Source organism: Nicotiana tomentosiformis, chromosome 3 (assembly GCF_000390325.3).
Source record: "Nicotiana tomentosiformis chromosome 3, ASM39032v3, whole genome shotgun sequence".
Lineage (NCBI taxonomy): Eukaryota > Viridiplantae > Streptophyta > Magnoliopsida > Solanales > Solanaceae > Nicotiana > Nicotiana tomentosiformis.
This window is the reverse complement of record NC_090814.1, coordinates 97,110,385-97,130,453: the sequence shown is the minus strand read 5'-3', so window position 1 is coordinate 97,130,453 and position 20,069 is coordinate 97,110,385. Positions and strand designations below refer to the sequence as shown.

Sequence of the window (20,069 nt, the reverse complement as noted above, 5' to 3'; positions counted from 1 at the left end):
ATGATGTTATTTGTGGGAATTCTGCTAATTGTTTGGGTGACAAATATGATGAACAGGAAAAAGATGTTTATTTAGATAATGGTAATAGAGGCAATAAGGAATTTGAGCAGATAGCACCTTGTAGTCCAATATCTTCAGTCATGAATATTGAGTTAGTTTGTGGAGGACAAAATAAAGATGGCACTAATGGAGGTGGAGCATCTGGTGAAGATTTAGCGAAAGGACCTTCATGTGATAAGATAAGTGGAGAGAAAAATGCAAATTATACTTCGATTGAACCAATTCTCACAAATGGTACAGATGTTGACGCTATTATTCAAAAAATAATTGATGGGATATATGAGTTGTTCACACCTCACTCCAATCAAGATATTTTGCAAAATAGCGCACATGTGTGTTCTCGGGGTAGTGGGCCAGATGTTCTAGCATACGTTACAGATGTCGAAGCTATTAAGCGCGCAATATCAGATGAGAATATAGTTTTGGATACACCTGAAGAGGAACAACAACTTTCTGCATCAAACATGAAGACACTATCCGCCCCCAAAGAAAGAGAAGTTAATTCTACTTGTCTAGCAACTCTTTTTGATATATGTGCACAAGAAAGTGAAGGTGCTCTCAAAGAAAAGGAAGAGGTGTTGCTGGAAAGACCACCTATTTATGTCCATCAGATTACTGAAAAGATTCAATAAGATAGTGTGAGTAATTTTATTATTTTATTCAACAGCTGTAAATCTTGAATTCAGTATATTATAATGGACCGTAATCTCCAAATTTCCTTTGTCTTTTTGCTACAACCTACATTGTCGTATAATACAAAAAGGAATAGGAAATCTGTAGATTTTAGCCCTAATTTTAATCTTCTAACACAGTCAAGCCAATCAAGTGATGATGCAGTTGATCATGCCCCTATTGATCTCCCTGTTTATGTTGATATCAAGACCAATTATTCTGATAAATAGATTGTGTTACATTCAAGTATGCATGAGGAAGTTTATGTTCCTACTCTTGAAGTTGTATGCCCATTGCTACATTGGTTAATCATTGTGATATGTAGTCTACGTTGCAATCTGTAGAATAAAATATGAAGAAAGTAGATGCTGAAAAAGAACAAGTAAATTTTAGTGTTGATAAAGCAAAAGAGATTTAGTTATTTTGTGATTTGAATTATTTCCTTGCATTTTTAGAAAATCCATAATCCCTATAGATTTAGGAAAACTCATTGTTCTAATAGATTTGGAAAATGAAAACCTATAGTCCTTGTCAAATTGGAAAACCTTTCACTTATAGGTTTGAGACTATTTGGGATCTATATATAGGGTTGTAGTTGGGGATTCTATAGATTGTATTGTGCTTTTCTTTTCATTCATAGTGAAAAACTCTCTTTGCTTCTGCCTCGAGGATTAGGCTTAGCCTAACCTCGTTAAATTCTTGTGTTGATTTTTCTTCTCTATTTACTTTGTGTGTGATTGTGTGCTAGTTAGCCCACGATCTTATGCAATAATTGGTATCAGAGTAAGATTCTGGTTTCTACATATAATCTAGGGTTAAGATGTCTTCATCATCTTCAATAAAGTACGAAGTAGAGAAATTTGACGGGGGTTATTATTTCAGTCTATTGAAGATTAGGATGAAATTGTCCTTGGTGTTACAATGGTTATGGAAGGCAATTGATGAGGATTTTCCTGAAGAGATGAAAGAGATAGAGAAGGCATACATGAAGGAGAAGGTTTTGAGTGTGATCTTCATGAGCGTTACAGATAGCGTTCTTCGGGAAATTACTGAAGAAACTTCTGCAACAATGACATGGAAGAAGCAGGAAGATTTGTATTTTAAGAAATTATTGATAAACTGCCTCTACTTGAAAAAAGAGGTTATACAATCTCCGTATGAACGAAGGTACACCTAATAAAACTCACCTTGGTGAGTTTAATTCAATTATAATGGACCTGAAGAACGTGGATATCAAAATTGAGAGTGAGAATCAGGCCTTAATTGTGTTATATTCTTTACCACCATCTTATGATACTTTTGTCGATACGCTGCTATATGAAAAAGACAACATTTCACTAGAAAATGTTAGTAATGCACTAAAATCTAAAGAGTTAAAAAAGAGCTTTTCAGACATCAGAATTAATGGCGGGGGTCTTGTGACTAGAGGAAGAACACAACAAAAGGACTTTAACAGAAAAAAGTCAATCGCCAGATCAAAGTCTAGAGCAAGGAAGTAAAACTGTTATGAGTGCGGGGAGCAAGGTCACTACAGGAGAGATTGTCCTAAGCTGAAGGAGAAAAAAGGGAAGCAGAAAATAGATAATTCAGGAAATATTATTGACAATGTCAATAATTCTGATGATAGTGATTATGTAGGAGAAGTCTGTGTTGTGAGTTCTAGTCATGGGCAGAATTCTATGGTTCTTGATTTTGGTGCTACTTTCCACATGTGTCTACACAAGAATTGGTTTGTAGCTTACAAGCAAATGAATAGGACAGTCTACATGGGAGATGATAATCCATTACCAGTAGAGGGGATTGGTAACATCAAATTGAGAATGTTCGATGAAAATTTTAGAAACATTGAGTGTTGGCATGTTCCTCAGATAAAGAGAAAATTAATTTCTCTTTCGACTTTGGATGATCAAGGGTATAAATTTCACTCCAGAATGGAATACTTAAAGTGTGTAAAGGCTCCTTGGTACTCATTAAGGGTAGATTGTATTCAAAATTGTATCATCTTCAGGCCAGTATAGTTGAAGGGGAAGTTGTTGTAGCTTCTGGAAAAAGTGATCTGAATCAGTCTCAGTTATGGCACTTGCAACTTGGTCATATGAGTGATAAGGGATTGTCTTTGTTGAGTAAGCAGAATTTGCTGAATGGGTAAAAAAATTATGTTTTGAGTTTTTGTGAGTATTGTGTGTTTGGTAAACAGACAAGGGTAAAGTTCAATAAGAATGTCGAGCACAAGACCAGAGATAAGTTAGATTATATACATTTAGACTTGTAGGGTCCAAATAGAGTTCCTTCCAAGAGTGGTGCCAGGTAATTTATGACTTTGATTGATGATTACTCAAGGATGGTGTGGGTGTATTTTATGAAAACAAAAGATGAGGCATTTTCGATATTTGTTAAATGGAAGACGATGGTTGAGAGGCAGATGGAAAGAAAAGCTAAGCGTCTTCGAACTAACAATGGGTTGGAATTTTGCAATTCTGATTTCGATAATTTTTGCAGCAGAGAGGGCATAGTGAAACACCGCACTTATGTCGGAACACCACAACAAAATGGTATTGCAGAACGTATGAACAGAACGCTTTGTGATAAGGCACAGAGCATGATTTCACACTCATATGTTAGAAAGGATTTTTGGGCTGAAGCAATCAACACGGCTTGTTATTTGGTCAATAGGTCTCCATCCACATCTATTGAGTTCAAAAGTTATTTTGAGGTATGGTCTGGTTCGCCTGCTGATTATTCAAATTTAAGGATATTTGGTTGTCCTGCTTATACTCATGTGAGGGATGAAAAACTTAAGCCGAGGGTAAAGAAGTGCATATTTTTAGGGTATGCAACTAGAGTAAGAGGTTATAGGTTGTGGTGCACAGATCAAAAGACTCCATACTAATTATCAGTAAGGATGTAGCATTCAATGAATCTGCCTCACTGGACGGTCATAGGGATAAGGCAATAGCAGAAACAGATCGTGGTGTCAGTGACCGCATAAAGCTAGAAATTGAATCTCCATGTCACGACCCGAAATTCCTACCTTCGGGACCGTGATGACGCATAACATTTTACTTACTAGGCAAGCCAAAGTTAGAATAATCTTAACCATTTTTAACAAATCGAATTAAACGGAAGTCAATTACTGAAATAAAGTGCGGAATACCATAATAACCGAATCATCAAAATACATCCCTGAATCTGGTGTCACAAGTGCACGAGCTACTAGAATAATATAAATAAAGGTATGAATAAAATTCAAGTTGTTTGAAAGATAATTCACAACTAAGATAAGGTAGAAGGGGACTTCAGAACTGCGGATGTTGTGCAGTTATACCACAAGTATCCTCTGCGTAGCTGAATCTGAGCAAGTTTACAGTACGCCGCTGGGACCAACTCCAAAATCTGCACAAGAAGTGCAGAGTGTAGTATGAGTATAACCGACCCCATGTACTCCGTAAGTGTCGAGCCTAACTTCGACGAATTAGTGACGAGGCTACGACAAGATATGTATGTAAACAACTTGTACAAGCATATACAAATACGAAGCAACAATAACACAATAATTAATAATTTATAAATTTGGGAGGGAACATGCGAAAGGGAATAATATAGAAATTTCTGCAGGAGAAACGTCACGTAGCAACCAATTAATTCATCAACAATAAAATGAGCAGTTGATAATAAGAAAATGGCACGTCACCACCCTTCGTGCTTTTACTCTCATTCTTCTCATAAATTTATAAATAAATAAATAAGATTGGCACGACATCACCCTTCGTGCTTTAACTCTCTTATGGCACGGCATCACCCTTCGTGCTTTAACTCTCTTCTGGCACAGCATTACCCTTCATGCTTTTACACTCTCCCATAATATTTAACAATAATTAAATCAATAATAATTTCATGAATAATGATCAAATAATTAATAATAAACTTAAGCAGGAATATCTTAATTAAATAGGCAATTATTCAAAATGAACAAATTCCTCCAGCATGCTTTGACTCAACCACAACACATAAGTACTCGTCACCTCACATATACGTTGTACCCTCACATTAAATCAAGTAGTAAATAGACAAGCAAGTCTTACTCCCTCAGGTTAAGTTAACCATGACACTTACCTCGCTTCGCAACCAAATTCAAGATTTCAATAAACCTTTGCCTCGCGATCTGGTATCTGAAAGCTTCAAATCTAGTCACAAACAATCCAATATACTCAACACGAATCATAGGAATTAATTCCATATGAAATTACTAATTTTTCAAATTAAAATCCGAAAGTCATCTAAAAAAAATCAACAGTGGGGTCCACGTCTCGAATCTCAAAAAAACTCACCCATTTCGATACGAGTCCAACCATACAAAGATTATCAAATTCCGATGTCAAATGGACCTTCAAATCCTAAATTTTCACTTTTGGAAAGTTTTACAAAAATTCCAATTTCTTCCATCTAAATCCGAAATAAATGATGAATATAGGCATAGATTTATGAAATATCATCAATATATGATAAGGAACACTTATCCAGTTCGAATTTGGGAAAACCCCTCTGAAAATAGCCCAAACCGAGCTCCCCAACTCTATTTTTGTTTAAAATGGCAAAACTCCCCGTTTTATGGGGGGTTTTGGTCTGTAGCGCCATGGGTGGCGTGGGGCGCTGCCTGTGGCGCCGTTTCCAGAACTTTCAGAAGTCCGAGCACCAGGGATATCACCCCACGCTACCCTGGACGTTGACGACAACGGGAAATATTTCCCGATACGGAAATTAGCATAACTCTTTCATATGATGTCCGAATTCAACGATTCTTTTTGCTATGGCTCTGAAATTTCAATACGGAACTAATGCTTCAATAGAAACTGAATTTGGAGCTCATTTTGTTAATATTATACCACTTATTCTTGAAGAAACGACGTCGAAACATTCTACAATATCCAAATTAAATTACGTTGACCATCTGAAATCCACCCGAGGCCCTCGGGGCCTCAACCAAATATTCCAACAAGTCCCGTAACATAATACAAACTTACTCGGGGTATTAAATCACATCAAATAAGGTCAAAATTATAATTCACACCTCGATTCGGACTTATGAGTTTCAAAGTTTTCACTTTACAAAAACCCGCACCGAAACGTATTAAATGAATCCAGAATGATTTCAAATTTGGCGCACAAGTCATAAATGACATAACAGAGCTATTTCAACTCTCAGAATCTCAATCAGAGTCCGATATCGATAAAGTCAATTTCATGGTCAAACTTTGGAAATCTTTAGCCTTTAGATTTCTAGTTTCCGTTAAATGGCGATAATTCGAGGTAGGGACCTCTGAATTCGATTCCGGGCATATGCCCAAGTCCTAAATCATAATACGGACCTACCAGAACTGTTGAAATACTGATTCGAGTCCGTTTTCTCAAACCGTTGACCAAAGTCAACTCAAATGAGTTTTGAAGCTCCATTTCACATTTTAATCAATTTTTCACATAAAAACTTTTCGGAAAAATTTACGGGTTGTGCCCGCAAGTAGAGGGATGCTGAAGGGTGATATTCGAGGTCTCAGAACACAGAAATGAATGTTCAAAACTAAAAATGATATATTGGGTCATCACACTCCACTAGCTTAGCCTAGTAGTTCTGAAGGATAAGAAGTGAAGAAGGTGCAAAATATTGATTAATATGATAATATTAATGCATTTGTGCAACAACAACCATATAGCATTGCAAAAGGCAGAGAGGAGAGTGATCAACTGTAACGACCCGACCGGTCGTTTTGAAAGTAATAGCCCCGATCCCATATTTACTATTTTCCCCATATCCTTTTTTGCTTAAGTGACTTGCCTGGAGATTTTGTTTTGGTTTCAGAGTATTTTGGGACACTTAGTCCCTAAAACGGAAGCTTAAGTTTTAGGATTTTAACTGTAGTCGGAACTCTATGAAGACGACTCAGGAATGGAGTTTCATTGGTTCCGTTAGCTCCGTTGGGTGATTTTGGACTTAGGAGTGTGTCCGGATTTCATTTTAGAGGTATGTAGCTCATTTAGGCTTGAAATGGCAAAAGTCGAATTTTTGGAGATTTTGACCGGTAGTGGAATTTCTGATATCGGGGTCGGATTCCGATTCTGGAAGTTAGAGTAGGTCCGTAATGTTAAATATGACTTATGTGCAAAATTTGGTGTCAATCGGACGTAGTTTGATAGGTTTAGACATCGGTTGTCGAATTTGGAAAATTCTAAGTTCTTAAAGTTTGAATCGGAAGATGATTCGTGATTTTAGCTTTGTTGGGGGTCGTTTGAGGCATCAATTAAGTTCGTATGGTATTTTAGGATAGGTTGGTATGTTTGGTCGAGGTCCCGGGGGCCTCGGGTGACTTTCGGGTGCTTAACGTATGGAAAAATTGACTTGTGCATATTGTGAAGTTGCTGGTTCTGGTATTTTTGCACCTGCGGTGGGAAGTCCACATGTGCGGTCCCGCAGAAGCTAGAAAAAGGTTGCAGGTGCGCTTTTAATCTTGAGGGCTAGTGGTCGTAGGTGCGATGAGTAAGCCACAGAAGCAGAGTCGCATCTGCGAAAGAGAGATCGCAGAAGCGTATTTGGGGAGGAAGCCAAGTTCCGCAGAAGTGGACGATTGAGCGCAGAAGCGCATCCGCAGATGCGGATATATGTGCGCAGGTGCGGAGCTTTAGCCGTAGAAGCGGTATCGCAGAAGCGGTTTATGGACCACATGTGTGGTTTAACTGGTAGAAAAGGGGCCAAATTGAGGGTTTGATTCATTTCTTCATTTTTGGACTTGGGAAATCGGAAATTGGCGATTTTTCGAGGGATTTTCAGAGAGAGCTTTGGGGTAACGATTCCTAAATCATTTTTGATTGTATTTCATCAATCTATATTTGTTTCCTCCATTTAATTTTGGATTTGGATTGAAAAGTTGGGAAAATAGGGGAAGCGTTCCCTAATCGAATTTCTTGAGTTTTGATTGGGATTTAGACATCGGGTTTGGATAATTTTGGTACGAGTGAACTCGTGAGTGAATGCGTGTTCATATTTTATGACCTTTACCCTATTCCGAGACGTGGGTTCGGGTCGACTTTTTAGGGCGAATTTCGGATTTTTTGTTAAAGTATTGATTTTATTAATTAGATGAGTGTATTATGGTTGTATTTATGATATGTAATTACTTTAGGCTAGATTTGGGCCATTCGGAGTCGGATATTCGTAGAAAAGGCATTGTTATCGAGTGATTGGGCTTGGTTCGAGGTAAGTGGATTGCCTAACCTTGTGTGGGGGAAAATCCCCTTAGGTTTTGGTACTGTTTTGATATGTGAGCGTCGTGTACGTGATGTGACGAGTATGTATACATGCTAATTTGTGTAAAAAAACTGATTTCTACTAAGTAATAACCTGTTTTTCCTTCTTAATTGAGTCTTATCAACATGTGTAGTTTCCTGCTAGACTAAAATAGCATGCCTACTTGCCTTAATTGTTTATCTGAATTCCGTGCAGCATGTTTAGTGGATTTTCCTATTTTTCCTTGACTTGTACTTAGTCTAATTTTTAAGATTTCGTGTTGTAGTTGTCGAGTTCTATTGTTTGAGCTACATATTTACTTTGGGACTACGGAACAGTATTCCGATAGAACTCCCTGCACATTTACGTTTGGGACTACGAGCCGGTATCTCCTGTTGGGACTACGAGACGGTATCTCGGGAGATCCCCTACTGTATTTCTGTGTACTGAGCTGTTACCTTCTATGAATTCTTTTTTGTTATTTCAGTCTTTATTTTACTGGGATATTTCATTCTTGCCTTGCTTTATTATTATTTATACTAGTAGGGTCTTGACCTGACTTCGTCACAACTCGACCGAGGTTAGGCTTGGAACTTACTACGTACCGATTGTGGTGTACTCATGCTACTCTTTTGCACATGTTTTTGTATGCAGATCCAGGTGCTCCTTATCAGTCGCACTATCAGTGAGCAAGGACAACTTTGGAGACTTCAAGGTATATCTACGGCATCTGCAGACCTCGGAGTCCCCTTCTACTCTTCCTATGTCCATTATCTTCTGTATTTTCCTTTTGATAGACTCTGATGTATTGAGATACTAGATTTTTCCTTTCGGTAGTTTGTGATTCACGATGTTCTGGTTTTTGGAATTTTTTGTGTATTTCTGAATAGTTGGTTATTCTACATGCTAAGCGGCATGGTACCCAATTATGTTGCTATTGCTACTGTTAGTTGTTAAATTTATGTTTTCATTTTATTATTCCGCAAATATTAGGCTTACCTAGTCGTAGAGACTAGGTGCCATCACGACGTCATACAGAGGGGAAATTGGGTCGCGACAAGTTGGTATTAGAGCTCTAGGTTTATAGGTGTCGTGAGTCATAAGTCAGTTTATTACAGTCTCACGAATCGGTACGAAGACGTCTGTACTTATCTTCAGGAGGCTATGGATTTGTTAGGAAAGTACACTTTTTTCATTCCTATCGTGCAAGCTTATTGATCTCGGAGTTTGAACTTTTATCATTCCATTCTTTCGCAGATGGTGAGGACACGAACTGTAGTAATCGATGACGCTGCTCCCGGAGCAGGTGTCGCTATAGGCAGAGATAGAGGCAGAGGCCGACGAGTAGTGCGCACCGCAGCTAGAGCAACCTACCAGAGCAATAGTTGAGGGGCCGCCAGTAGCTCCAGTTTGGGGGCAGGTACCGGAGGCGCCTGTTGTTACCTCCGAACTTCAAGAGACCTTAGCATAGTTCCTGAGCATGTTTGGTACAATGGTTCAGGCGGGGTTGATTCTGGTTGTACCAGCTACTTCACAGACTAGGGAAGGGACCTAGACTCCTGCCGCCCACACTCCAGAGCAGCGTTCACGTTGGTCAGGTTCCAGGTGTCATGGCGACATAGCTTGTGGTCCCATTTCAGCAGATGGTAGGGATCGCTCGCCGGGTAGAGGACATGTGGGTCCAGGAGAGAGAGGACATGCGAGGTCAGGAGAGAGAGTACAGGGAGGCGAGGAGACCTCGTAGACCAGAGAGATCTACTCGTCCTTATTTTGGAGGCAAGGTACGACATGGTAGAGGTTTTATGGGTCAGCCATTTTAGTTTGCGTTTCAGGCTTCGCACAGTGTTTCAGGTGTTCATGGGTCTCAGAGTACCAGTACCGCGCAGTTCCCACAACCACTTCAGCAACGAGGTTGTTTTGAGTGTGGCGACACTCGCCATGTGGTAAGGATTTTCCCCAGACTTAGGAGGGGTGCACCTCCACAGACTTCTCGGGCACTGCGTGCCCCACCGGGTCCTCATGCCATGATTCCAGCACCAGCTGCTACCCCACCTTCTCAGCTAGCTCGAGGTGGAGGTTGGGGAGGTAAAGGTCACCCTAAAGGGGGAGGCCAGGCTAGATATTATGCCCTTCCTGATCGTACAGAGGCAGTCGCTTCTGATTCTGTCATTACAGGTATTGTCCTAATCTGTCATAGAGATGCGTCAATATTATTTGACCCAGGCTCTACATTGTTACACCTTGTACGTCCCAAGGTGACGTATAATGAATAAGATACTTGTTAAACATGATTTAAATGAGTTGAAAGTCATAATATAACTATATATGATGTTTATATAAAACACATAAAGCTTGGGAAAAATCGGATTAAAGTTGCGGAAAAACCAACTAAGAATTTTCCCTATAACATAGCTTTTTGAGAAATAAATTTCATGTGATATATGATGTCTTTTTGGGACATATTATATACCAAATTGAAGGTCTTAGAATTTAGTTTCCAACTCTCTTAACCGTTCATTCATACGATATCTGGATAAAAAGATATAAGCATCAGAAAATGGGCAAATCAGAGGGTGCCAAGCTAGCACCTTTTGACTTTTCAAAAGTTGATATCTCTCTCTTCATTTTTACATAGCATATGACCAGAGGACACCATAAACGGTCCTTGAGCTCTCTAATATTGCTTCAAACAAGACTATCATCTCGGACACGAAATCAAGAAGCGATAACATTAAAACGATCCCTACGACGTAAAGTATCGCTATATCGCCTCTCTTTTTCTTTGTAGTTTGAGTTTTGGAATGTATTTAATAGTTAATAAAAATTCCTAATTTTTATATTTAAGCTTTAAAATATCAAGAAAAGTTGATACATTCGTTTTCTAATAGTTAGACCTCACGGGATGGTGATCGAAAGCCGTGAGTTTGAGTTATTTGACTTGTAGTGGACTATTTTGTGGGCTATTTCATGTTGCTTTTGGGCTGTCTATTGTGTTGCTTGTTTATGGAGTTTGGAAGAATAAAAAGGGCATGGAGAAACGCCACATATGGTAGGGTAGTAGGTTGGTCGCTCGTCGTTGTAGTTACAGGTTAATTGATAACTTGTTGATTGGGTGTATTATGGTATATTTGGGGTTTTGTTGTATTGAAGGTCCCGAATTGTAATTAGGTTGGTTTTGAGTTGCTGATTGTATTATATTTTTATCTCGCCTATAGTAGGCTTGAGGGAGCAGTAAAATCAAGGAAAATGTTGCACGTTTTATTTTAGAATCGAGTTATCATTTGAGATACGTAATATACTATCGCCATCTAAATTGAAAACGCATTTCATTGTTATAGGGTTGGAGCGCTAGTTGTCATAAGCTTGTTGTTGAGTTGCATTGACGACTTGAGGTATGTTAAGGCTATCCCTTCTTTTTTTTTTGGCATGATCTAAATGATACAAACGAAACGAGCAAAATACGCAACTTTCATAAATGACTCTATTCATAGAAATACTATGGGTGTCTATATTATTGATTCCCTATGTGAATTATTATTATATCCTCTATTCATGGGTCTCAGAAAAATACGTATTTGATAAAGTTTGTCCGAAAGGCATATTAATTTTATGATATTCGAGAAAACTTATTAACGTATTTCGTATGTATTTCATGCATTTATACATGTACATTGACCCATGACCAGAAGGCGTTATATACGCGTATATTATATGTATATGGGATATGAAAAAAGGTTACGGCGTTATATACACCACCTGATCAGCTAGTATATGTTGATGATTTTGTCCACAGTGGCCGAGATGATACGATGGGATGCCCTCAGAGGCTTGATGATGTTATGTACACCTATACCTATGCATGATACGACATTTACATACATGTGCATGACATTATAAATGTTTCAGGATTCACAAAGTTATTTAGACTCACAGGTGGAATTCTTTACCCCATGTTTCATCTATGTCTTTTATGTACTGATTTTCATGCTTTGCATACTCAGTACATTATTCGTACTGACGTCCCTTTTTGCCTGGGGACGCTGCGTTTCATGCCCGCAGGTGCAGGTAGATAGGCTGACAGTCCCCTTCTTAGGATCCTTGATTAGTGAGAGTTGGTGTGCTCCATTTGATCCGGAGCTGCTTTGAGTTTTGGTACGATGTGTTTGCATACATATATGGGTACTACGGGGCCCAGTCCCGTCCTTTATACAATTGTACACTTTAATAGAGGTTTGTAGACAGTCATGTATAGTTATATAGTATGTGGCCTTGTCGGCTCGCCCTATATATATATATATATATATATATATATATATATATATATATATATATATGCATTCTGGGCTTGTTTTCTCACGTAGGTTGTTCATATGGATTAGTAGTTTATTTCCAGATGTTATGCATGACCTACACTTATTTCATGTTTATATCTTAGACGAATGCTTAGGGGTGCTCGATAGGTAGAACTCGGGCACTCGTTACGGCCCATCGGTTTGGGTTGTGACAAAAGTGGTATCAGAGAAGTTCTGTCCTAGGGTTGTCTACATACCGTGTCTAGTAGAGTCTTGTTTATGGGTGTGTTGTGAACCACACTTTTAGACATGAGGCTACAAGATATTTAGGATGGTTACTCTTATTTCTTATCTTAGATCGTGCGATATAAGAATTTATTTTTCTAACGACATGTTATGTTTTCAGCTATGCCCAAGAAGGCTACAACCGCCCAGAAGGGCAAGTCCTTGGATGATGAGACTACAAGTAGAGTGCCACGAGTTACCTGGTCTCGGGGAGAGTCGCATAGTGAGATTCCATCTCAGACTTCACATTCCCTGCCCTCTACAGAGGAGATCCGAGGGCCACCAGCTCCAGCACTCGCTCCAGTACCCCCAGCTCCTCATCCAGATGCACCGGGTCAGGAGATGAGAGATTCTATTCAGTTATTGACTCGGTTAGTGGCCGCACAAGCTCGTCGTTAGGAGGTTGGTATTGGTCATACAGATAGGGCCATTAGTGTGAGGGTTCGTGATTTCATTAATTTGGACCCTCTGATATTCACTGGAGCAGATCCAAACGAGGACCCTCAGGTATTTATCGATAGGATGCAGAGGACTTTGAGGGTAATGAAGGCCACTGCGACTGAGTCAGTTGAGCTAGCTTCCTATAGACTTCGGGATATTGCAATTACTTGGTACGAGTCTTGGGAGTTGTCCAGAGGTGAGGATGCCCTTCCAGCAGTATGGCAGGATTTTATAGAGGCTTTTCTTCGTCATTATTTGCCACCAGAGCTTAGACGGGCCAAAGTTGATTGGTTCTTAACTCTTCGACAGGGTAATATGAGTGTTCAATAGTACAACATTCGGTTTGATTCTTTGGCGAGGTATGCTCCCACTATTGTAGCTAAGATGGAGGATCGGGTTCACCGATTTGTGATGGGGTTGGAGCCGCACATGCTCAATGACTGTATGTCAGTCTCACTTCATCGAGGCATTGATATTTCTCATATTCAGGCATACACTCAGGGTGTAGAGGAGCGTAAGCAGATGCAGAGGGCCGATCGTGAGAATGATAGGGGCCAGAGTAAGAGAGCGAGAGCTTCAGGTCCTTCTGCTGAGTTTCGAGGTGGTCAGAGACATCAGTATCCAAGGTATCCAGCTCAGCCATCAGCTTGTGCACCCCCTCAGTTTTTCGATAGGAGATTTGATCGTTCCACATATTCAGGGCCCAGTCAAAGTTCCAGGGCCTCTCGTTCTCACTATAGGGGTAAGTCAAGTCAGATGAGGCCACCCTTGCCACGATGTGCTCAGTGTGGTAAGCAGCATGTCGGGCAGTTCCTCGTGGGGTTGGGTGTTTGTTATACTTGTGGTTATCCATGCCACGTTATGAGAGATTGTCTGACGAGAGGTGTTGCAGGTATAGTTCAGCCAGCGAGATCTATAGCTGGTTTGTCATCATCAGTACGGCCCCTTAGGCAAGGATCACATGCACCAGTCGGTCGTGATAGAGGCAGAAGTGGAGCATCTAGCTCGAGCGATCCTCAAAACTGCATTTATGCATTAGCGGGTCGACAGGATTAGGAGTCGTCACCTGATATTGTTACAGGTATATTATCAGTCTCTTCATATGATGTATATGCATTGATTGATCCAAGTTCCACCTTATCGTATGTAACTCCGTTGGTTTCTAGCAAGTTAGGGATAGAACCTGAGTTGATTAAACCTTTTGAAGTGTGTACACCTGTTGGGGATCCAGTGATAGCTAGACGGGTATATAGAGATTATATAGTATTAGTTCTTAGTCGTTCTACAGTAGCAGACCTAATTGAGCTAGATATGGTAGAATTCGATGTTATAATGGGTATGAATTGGTTGGCTTCTTGTTATGCTAATGTTGATTGTAGATCAAAGATGGTTCGGTTCCAATTTCTAGGGGAGCCAGTTCTAGAGTGGAAAGGTAATACTGCATCGCCGAGAGGTAGGTTTATTTCCTATCTCAAGGCAAGGAAGATGATCAGAAAGGGCTATATTTATCACTTAGTTCGAGTACAGGATGTGAAAGCAGAGTCACCAACCCTTCAATCTATTCCGATGATTAATGAGTTTCCCGATATTTTTTTCGATGAGCTTCCAGGCCTTCCGCCAGAGCGGGAGATTGAGTTTGCTATTGATACATTACCAGATACTCAGCCGATATCTATTCCTCCTTATAGAATGGCACCTGCAGAGCTGAGAGAGTTGAAAGAACAACTAAGGGATTTGATTGAAAAATGCTTTATCAAACCCAGTACATCACCGTGGGGAGCACCTGCGTTATTTATGAGAAAGAAAGATGGTTCCTTGCGGATGTGTATTGATTACAGATAGTTGAATAAGGCGACAATCAAGAATAAGTACCCACTCCCGAGGATTGATGATTTATTTGATCAGTTGCAGGGTGCCAGGTGTTTCTAAAAGATAGACTTGAGGTCGGGGTACCATCAGGTAAGGGTTAGAGAGAAGGATATTCTGAAGACAGCATTCAGGACCAGATACAGGCACTTTGAGTTTCGTGTTTTGTCGTTCGGTTTGACCAATGCCCCAACACTATTCATGGACTTGATGAACCGTGTGTTCAGGCCCTTTCTAGATCTGTTCGTGATTGTATTTATAGATGATATTTTGGTTTATTCTCGTTCAAAGGTTGAGCATGCAGATCATTTGCGTGTTGTGCTCAGAGATCTACTAGAAAGAAAGTTGTATGCAAAATTCTCTAAATGTGAATTTTGGTTGAATTTTGTAGCCTTCCTTGGTCATATTATTTCGGGTGAGGGTATCCGGGTCGATACACAGAATATTGAGGCAGTGAAGACTTGGCCTAGACCCACGACACCGACAGAGGTTCGTAGCTTCCTGGGTTTGGCAAATTATTATAGGAGATTTGTAGAGGGGTTTTCTTCCCTTTCAGCACCATTGACAAAGTTGACTCACAAGGCAACCAAGTTTCAGTGGACTGATGCGTGTGAGCTGAGTTTCCAGGCATTGAAGGACAGATTGACTTCAGCACCGGTTCTGACACTTCCAGACGGGACCGATGGTTATGCTATCTATTGTGACGCTTCAGGCATTGTATTGGTTTGTGTATTGATGCAACATGGTAATGTTATCGCTTATGCTTCTAGACAACTAAGAAACCACGAGAAGAATTACCCCACCCACGATTTAGAGTTAGCTGCGGTGATTCATGCACTAAAGATATGGAGGCACTATTTGTATGGCATTCAAGTTGATATCTATACGGACCATAAGAGCCTTCAGTATATATTCAAGCAAAGGGAATTGAATTTAGGTCAAAGGCGATGGTTGGAGCTACTAAAAGACTATAATGTTGATATTTTATACCATCCAGGAAAGGCGAATGTAGTAGCCGACGCCCTCAGCCGTAGATCTATGGGTAGCTTATCATATTTACAACCAGAGAAGAGTGAGATAACTTATGAGATTCATCAGCTAGCTAATCTTGGAGTTTGATTATTAGATTCAGGTAGTACCAGAGTTACTATTCAAGACACGGCAACATCCTCTCTAGTAATTAAAGTGAAGGAACACCAGTATGAAGATCCTCTACTAGCTCACTATAGAGATACAACCCCTAAAAAGGAGAAGACACCATTGGAGATTACAAGAGATGGAGTCCTCAGATATCGAGGTCGATTATATGTTCCTAATGAAGCAAGGTTGCGCCAACAGGTTATGGGAGAAGCTCACTATTCTCGTTATTCAATTCATCCAGAAGCGACGAAGATGTATCATGATATCAGGGGAATATACTGGCGGGGCAAAATGAAGAAGGATATAATAGAGTTTTGCTCAGTGCCCTAATTGTCAGCAGGTTAAGGTTGAGCATCAGAAATCCGATGGATTATTGCAGGATATAGATATTCTGACTTGGAAATGGGAAGTGATTAACATGGATTTCATCATAGGCTTACCTCGTACCCAGTGTAAGTTCGATTCTATATGGGTTATTATTGATAGACTTACAAAATCAGCCCATTTTCTGCCTGTCAGGACTACGTATTCAACAGAGGATTATGCAAGGATTTACATTAAGGAGATAGTACGACTTCATGGTGTCCCTATATCTATTATCTCATATAGAGGTGCTCAATTTACAGCTAATTTCTAGAGGTCCTTCCAAAAAGGATTGGGGACTCAAATAAGTCTTAGTATAACATTTAATCCCCAAACAGACGGTCAGGCTGAGCGTACTATTCATACACTGGAGTATATGCTACGGGCTTGTGTGATGGACTTCAGGGGTAACTAGAATGATCATCTTCCACTTATTGAGTTCGCATATAATAATAGTTATCATTCCAGCATTTAGATAAATCCATACGAAGCTCTTTACGGATGAAAGTGTAGGTTACCTATCAGATGGTTCGAGGTTGAGGAAACTAAATTGGTAGGACCAGAGTTGGTACAACATGCAGTTGAGAAGATTAAGCTTATACGGGAAAGGCTATTAGAAGCTCAGAGTCGTCAGAAGTCATATGCAGATAATCGACGACGAGACTTGGAGTTTCAGGTAGATGACTGGGTATTCCTAAAGGTATCACCGATGAAAGGCGTTATGAGATTCGGTAAGAAAGGAAAGCTTAGACCTCGGTACATTGGACCTTATAAGATCATACGCAGAGTAAGCCAGGTAGCATATGAGTTAGACTTGCCTTCCAACGTGGAGTCAGTACATCCAGTTTTCACGTGTCTATGCTCCGCAAGTGTATTGGAGATATTTCTAGAGTCATTCCAGTTGACGATATTCAGGTCACAGAGCATCTATCATATGAGGAAGCTCCCATTGCTATACTAGATAGATAAGTTCGGAGATTGAGAACTAAAGATGTATCTTCGGTTAAAGTACTTTGGAAGAACAATAATGTGGAGGAGGAGGATCGGACTGAGACATCACAACCTTAGGTACGTATATGGTACTTGATTCTTATGTTAGTTATTTTCATTGGTAATGTGAGACAATTGGTGTTATTGATGATTGTGGACCTGTGTGGCTTTGTATTATTGGGGTTTTCTGTCTGACAGGTTGGTAGTGGTACCATTACAGAGGAGACTCTGCCAAAATTTCTATAAATCTCAAGGAGTTTAACATTCGAGGACGAATGTTTCTAAGAGGAGATATTAAAGTTGCGGAAAAACCAACTAAGAATTTTCCCTATAACAGAGTTTTTTGAGAAATAAATTTCGTGTGATATATGAGGTCTTTTTGGAACATATTATATATCAAATTGAAGGTCTTGGAATGTAGTTTCCAACGCTATTAACTGTTTGTTTATATGATATCTGGATAAAAAGATATAAGTGTCGAAAATGGGCGAATCGGAGGGTGCCAAGCTAGCACCTTTTGACTTTTAAAAAGTTGATATATTTTCTTTAACTCGTCTCTATCTCTTAATTTTTACATAGCATATGACCAGAGGACACCATAAACGGTCCTTGAGCTTTCTAATATTGCTTCAAATAAGACTATCATTTCGGACATAAAATCAAGAAGCGATAACATTAAAACGATCCCTACAACGTAAGTATCGCTATATCGCCTCTCTTTTTCTTTGTAGTTTGAGTTTTGTAATGTATTTAATAGTTAATAAAAATTACTAATTTCTATATTTAAGCTTTAAAATATCAAGAAAAGTTGATAAATTCGTTTTCTAATAGTTAGACCTCACGGGACGGTGATCGGAAGCCGTGAGTTTGAGTTATTTGACTTGTAGTGGACTGTTTTGTGGGCTGTTTTGTGTTGCTTTTGGGCTGTCTATTGTGTTGCTGGTTTATGGAGTTTGGAAGAATAAAAAGGGCGTGGAGAAACTCCACATATGGTAGGGTAGTAGGTTGGTCACTCGTCGTTGTAGTTACAGGCTAATTGATAACTTGTTGATTGGGTGTATTATGGTATATTTGGGGTTTTGTTGTATTGAAGGTCCCGAATTGTAATTAGGTTGGTTATGAGTTGCTGATTGTATTATATTTTTATCTCGCCTATAGTAGGCTTGAGGGAGCATTAAAATCAGGGGAAATGTTGCACGTTTTATTTTAGAATCGAGTTATCGTTTGAGATACGTAATATACTATTACCATCTTAATTGAACACGCATTTCATCATTATAGGGTTGGAGCGCTAGTTGTCATAAGCTTGTTGTTGAGTTGCATTGACGACTTGAGGTATGTTAAGGCTATCCCTTTTTTTTTTTTGGCATGATCCAAATTATACAAACGAAACGAGCAAAATACGCAACTTTCATAAATGACTCTATTCATAGAAATACTATGGGTGTCTATATTATTGATTCCCTATGTGAATTATTATTATATCCTCTATTCATGGGTCTTAGAAAAATACGTATTTGATAAAGTTTGTCCGAAAGGCATATTAATTTTACGATATTCCAGAAATCTTATTAACATATTTCTTATGAATTTCATGTATTTATACATGTACATTGACCCATGACCAGAAGACGTTATATAAGTGTATATTATATGTATATGGGATATGGGAAAAGGTTACAGCGTTATATACGCACCACCACCTGATCATTTGGTATATGTTAATGATTTTGCCCACGGTGGCCAAGATGATACGATGGGATGCCCTCAGAGGCTTGATGATGTTATGTACACCTATACCTATGCATGATACGACATTTACATACACGTGCATGACATTATAAATGTTTTAGGATTCACAAAGTTATTTAGACTCACAGGTGGAATTCTTTACCCCATGTTTCATCTATGTCTTTTATGTACTGATTTTCATGCTTTACATACTCAGTACATTATTCGTACTGACGTCCCTTTTTGCCTGGGGACGCTGCGTTTCATGCCCGCAGGTGCAGGTAGACAGGCCGACGGTCCCCCTTCTTAGGATCCTTGATCAGCGAGAGTTGGTGTGCTCCATTTGATCTGAAGCTGCTTTACGATGTGTTTTCATACATATATGGGTACGACGGGGCCCAGTCCCGTCCTTTATACAATTGTACACTCTAATAGAGGTCTGTAGACAGTCATGTATAGTTATATAGTATGTGGTCGCCCTAACGTATTCCGTATGTATGTATGTATATATATATATATATATATATATATACACACACACACACTCATGTAGGTTGTTCATATGGATTAGTAGTTTATTTCCAAATGTTATGCATGACCTACACTTATTTCATGTTTATATCTTAGACGAATGCTTAGGGGTGCTCGATAGGTAGAACTCGGGCACTCGTCACGGCCAATAGGTAGAACTCGGGCACTCGTCACGGCCCATAGGTTATTTTCCCCCGTATTTGGGCGTGTCTCGTGATTCTTTGAGTTCCCTTGTTTATGTGTCTGCTCCTGTGGAAGATTCTCTTGTTGTGGACCACGTGTATCGGTCGTGTTTGATTGCTCTTAGTGGTTTTGAGACCAGAGCTGATTTATTATTGCTCAGCATGGTAGACTTTGATATTATTTTGGGCATAGACTGGTTATTGCCCCATTATGCTATTCTTGATTGTCACGCTAAGAGC

The 20,069-nt window shown here is 39.5% G+C and overlaps 1 protein-coding gene across 1 annotated transcript; it reads left to right on the top strand.

The window, feature by feature from the left end:
- The first annotated feature begins 13,410 nt into the window (after positions 1 to 13,410).
- On the top strand, positions 13,411 to 16,362 carry LOC138908212 (uncharacterized). The gene is made up of 4 exons (XM_070198862.1): positions 13,411 to 13,948; positions 14,108 to 14,851; positions 15,155 to 15,637; positions 16,019 to 16,362. Exons 1-4 carry the CDS (start codon positions 13,411 to 13,413, stop codon positions 16,360 to 16,362), a joined length of 2,109 nt encoding a protein of 702 aa, XP_070054963.1.
- Positions 16,363 to 20,069: the final 3,707 nt, after the last annotated feature.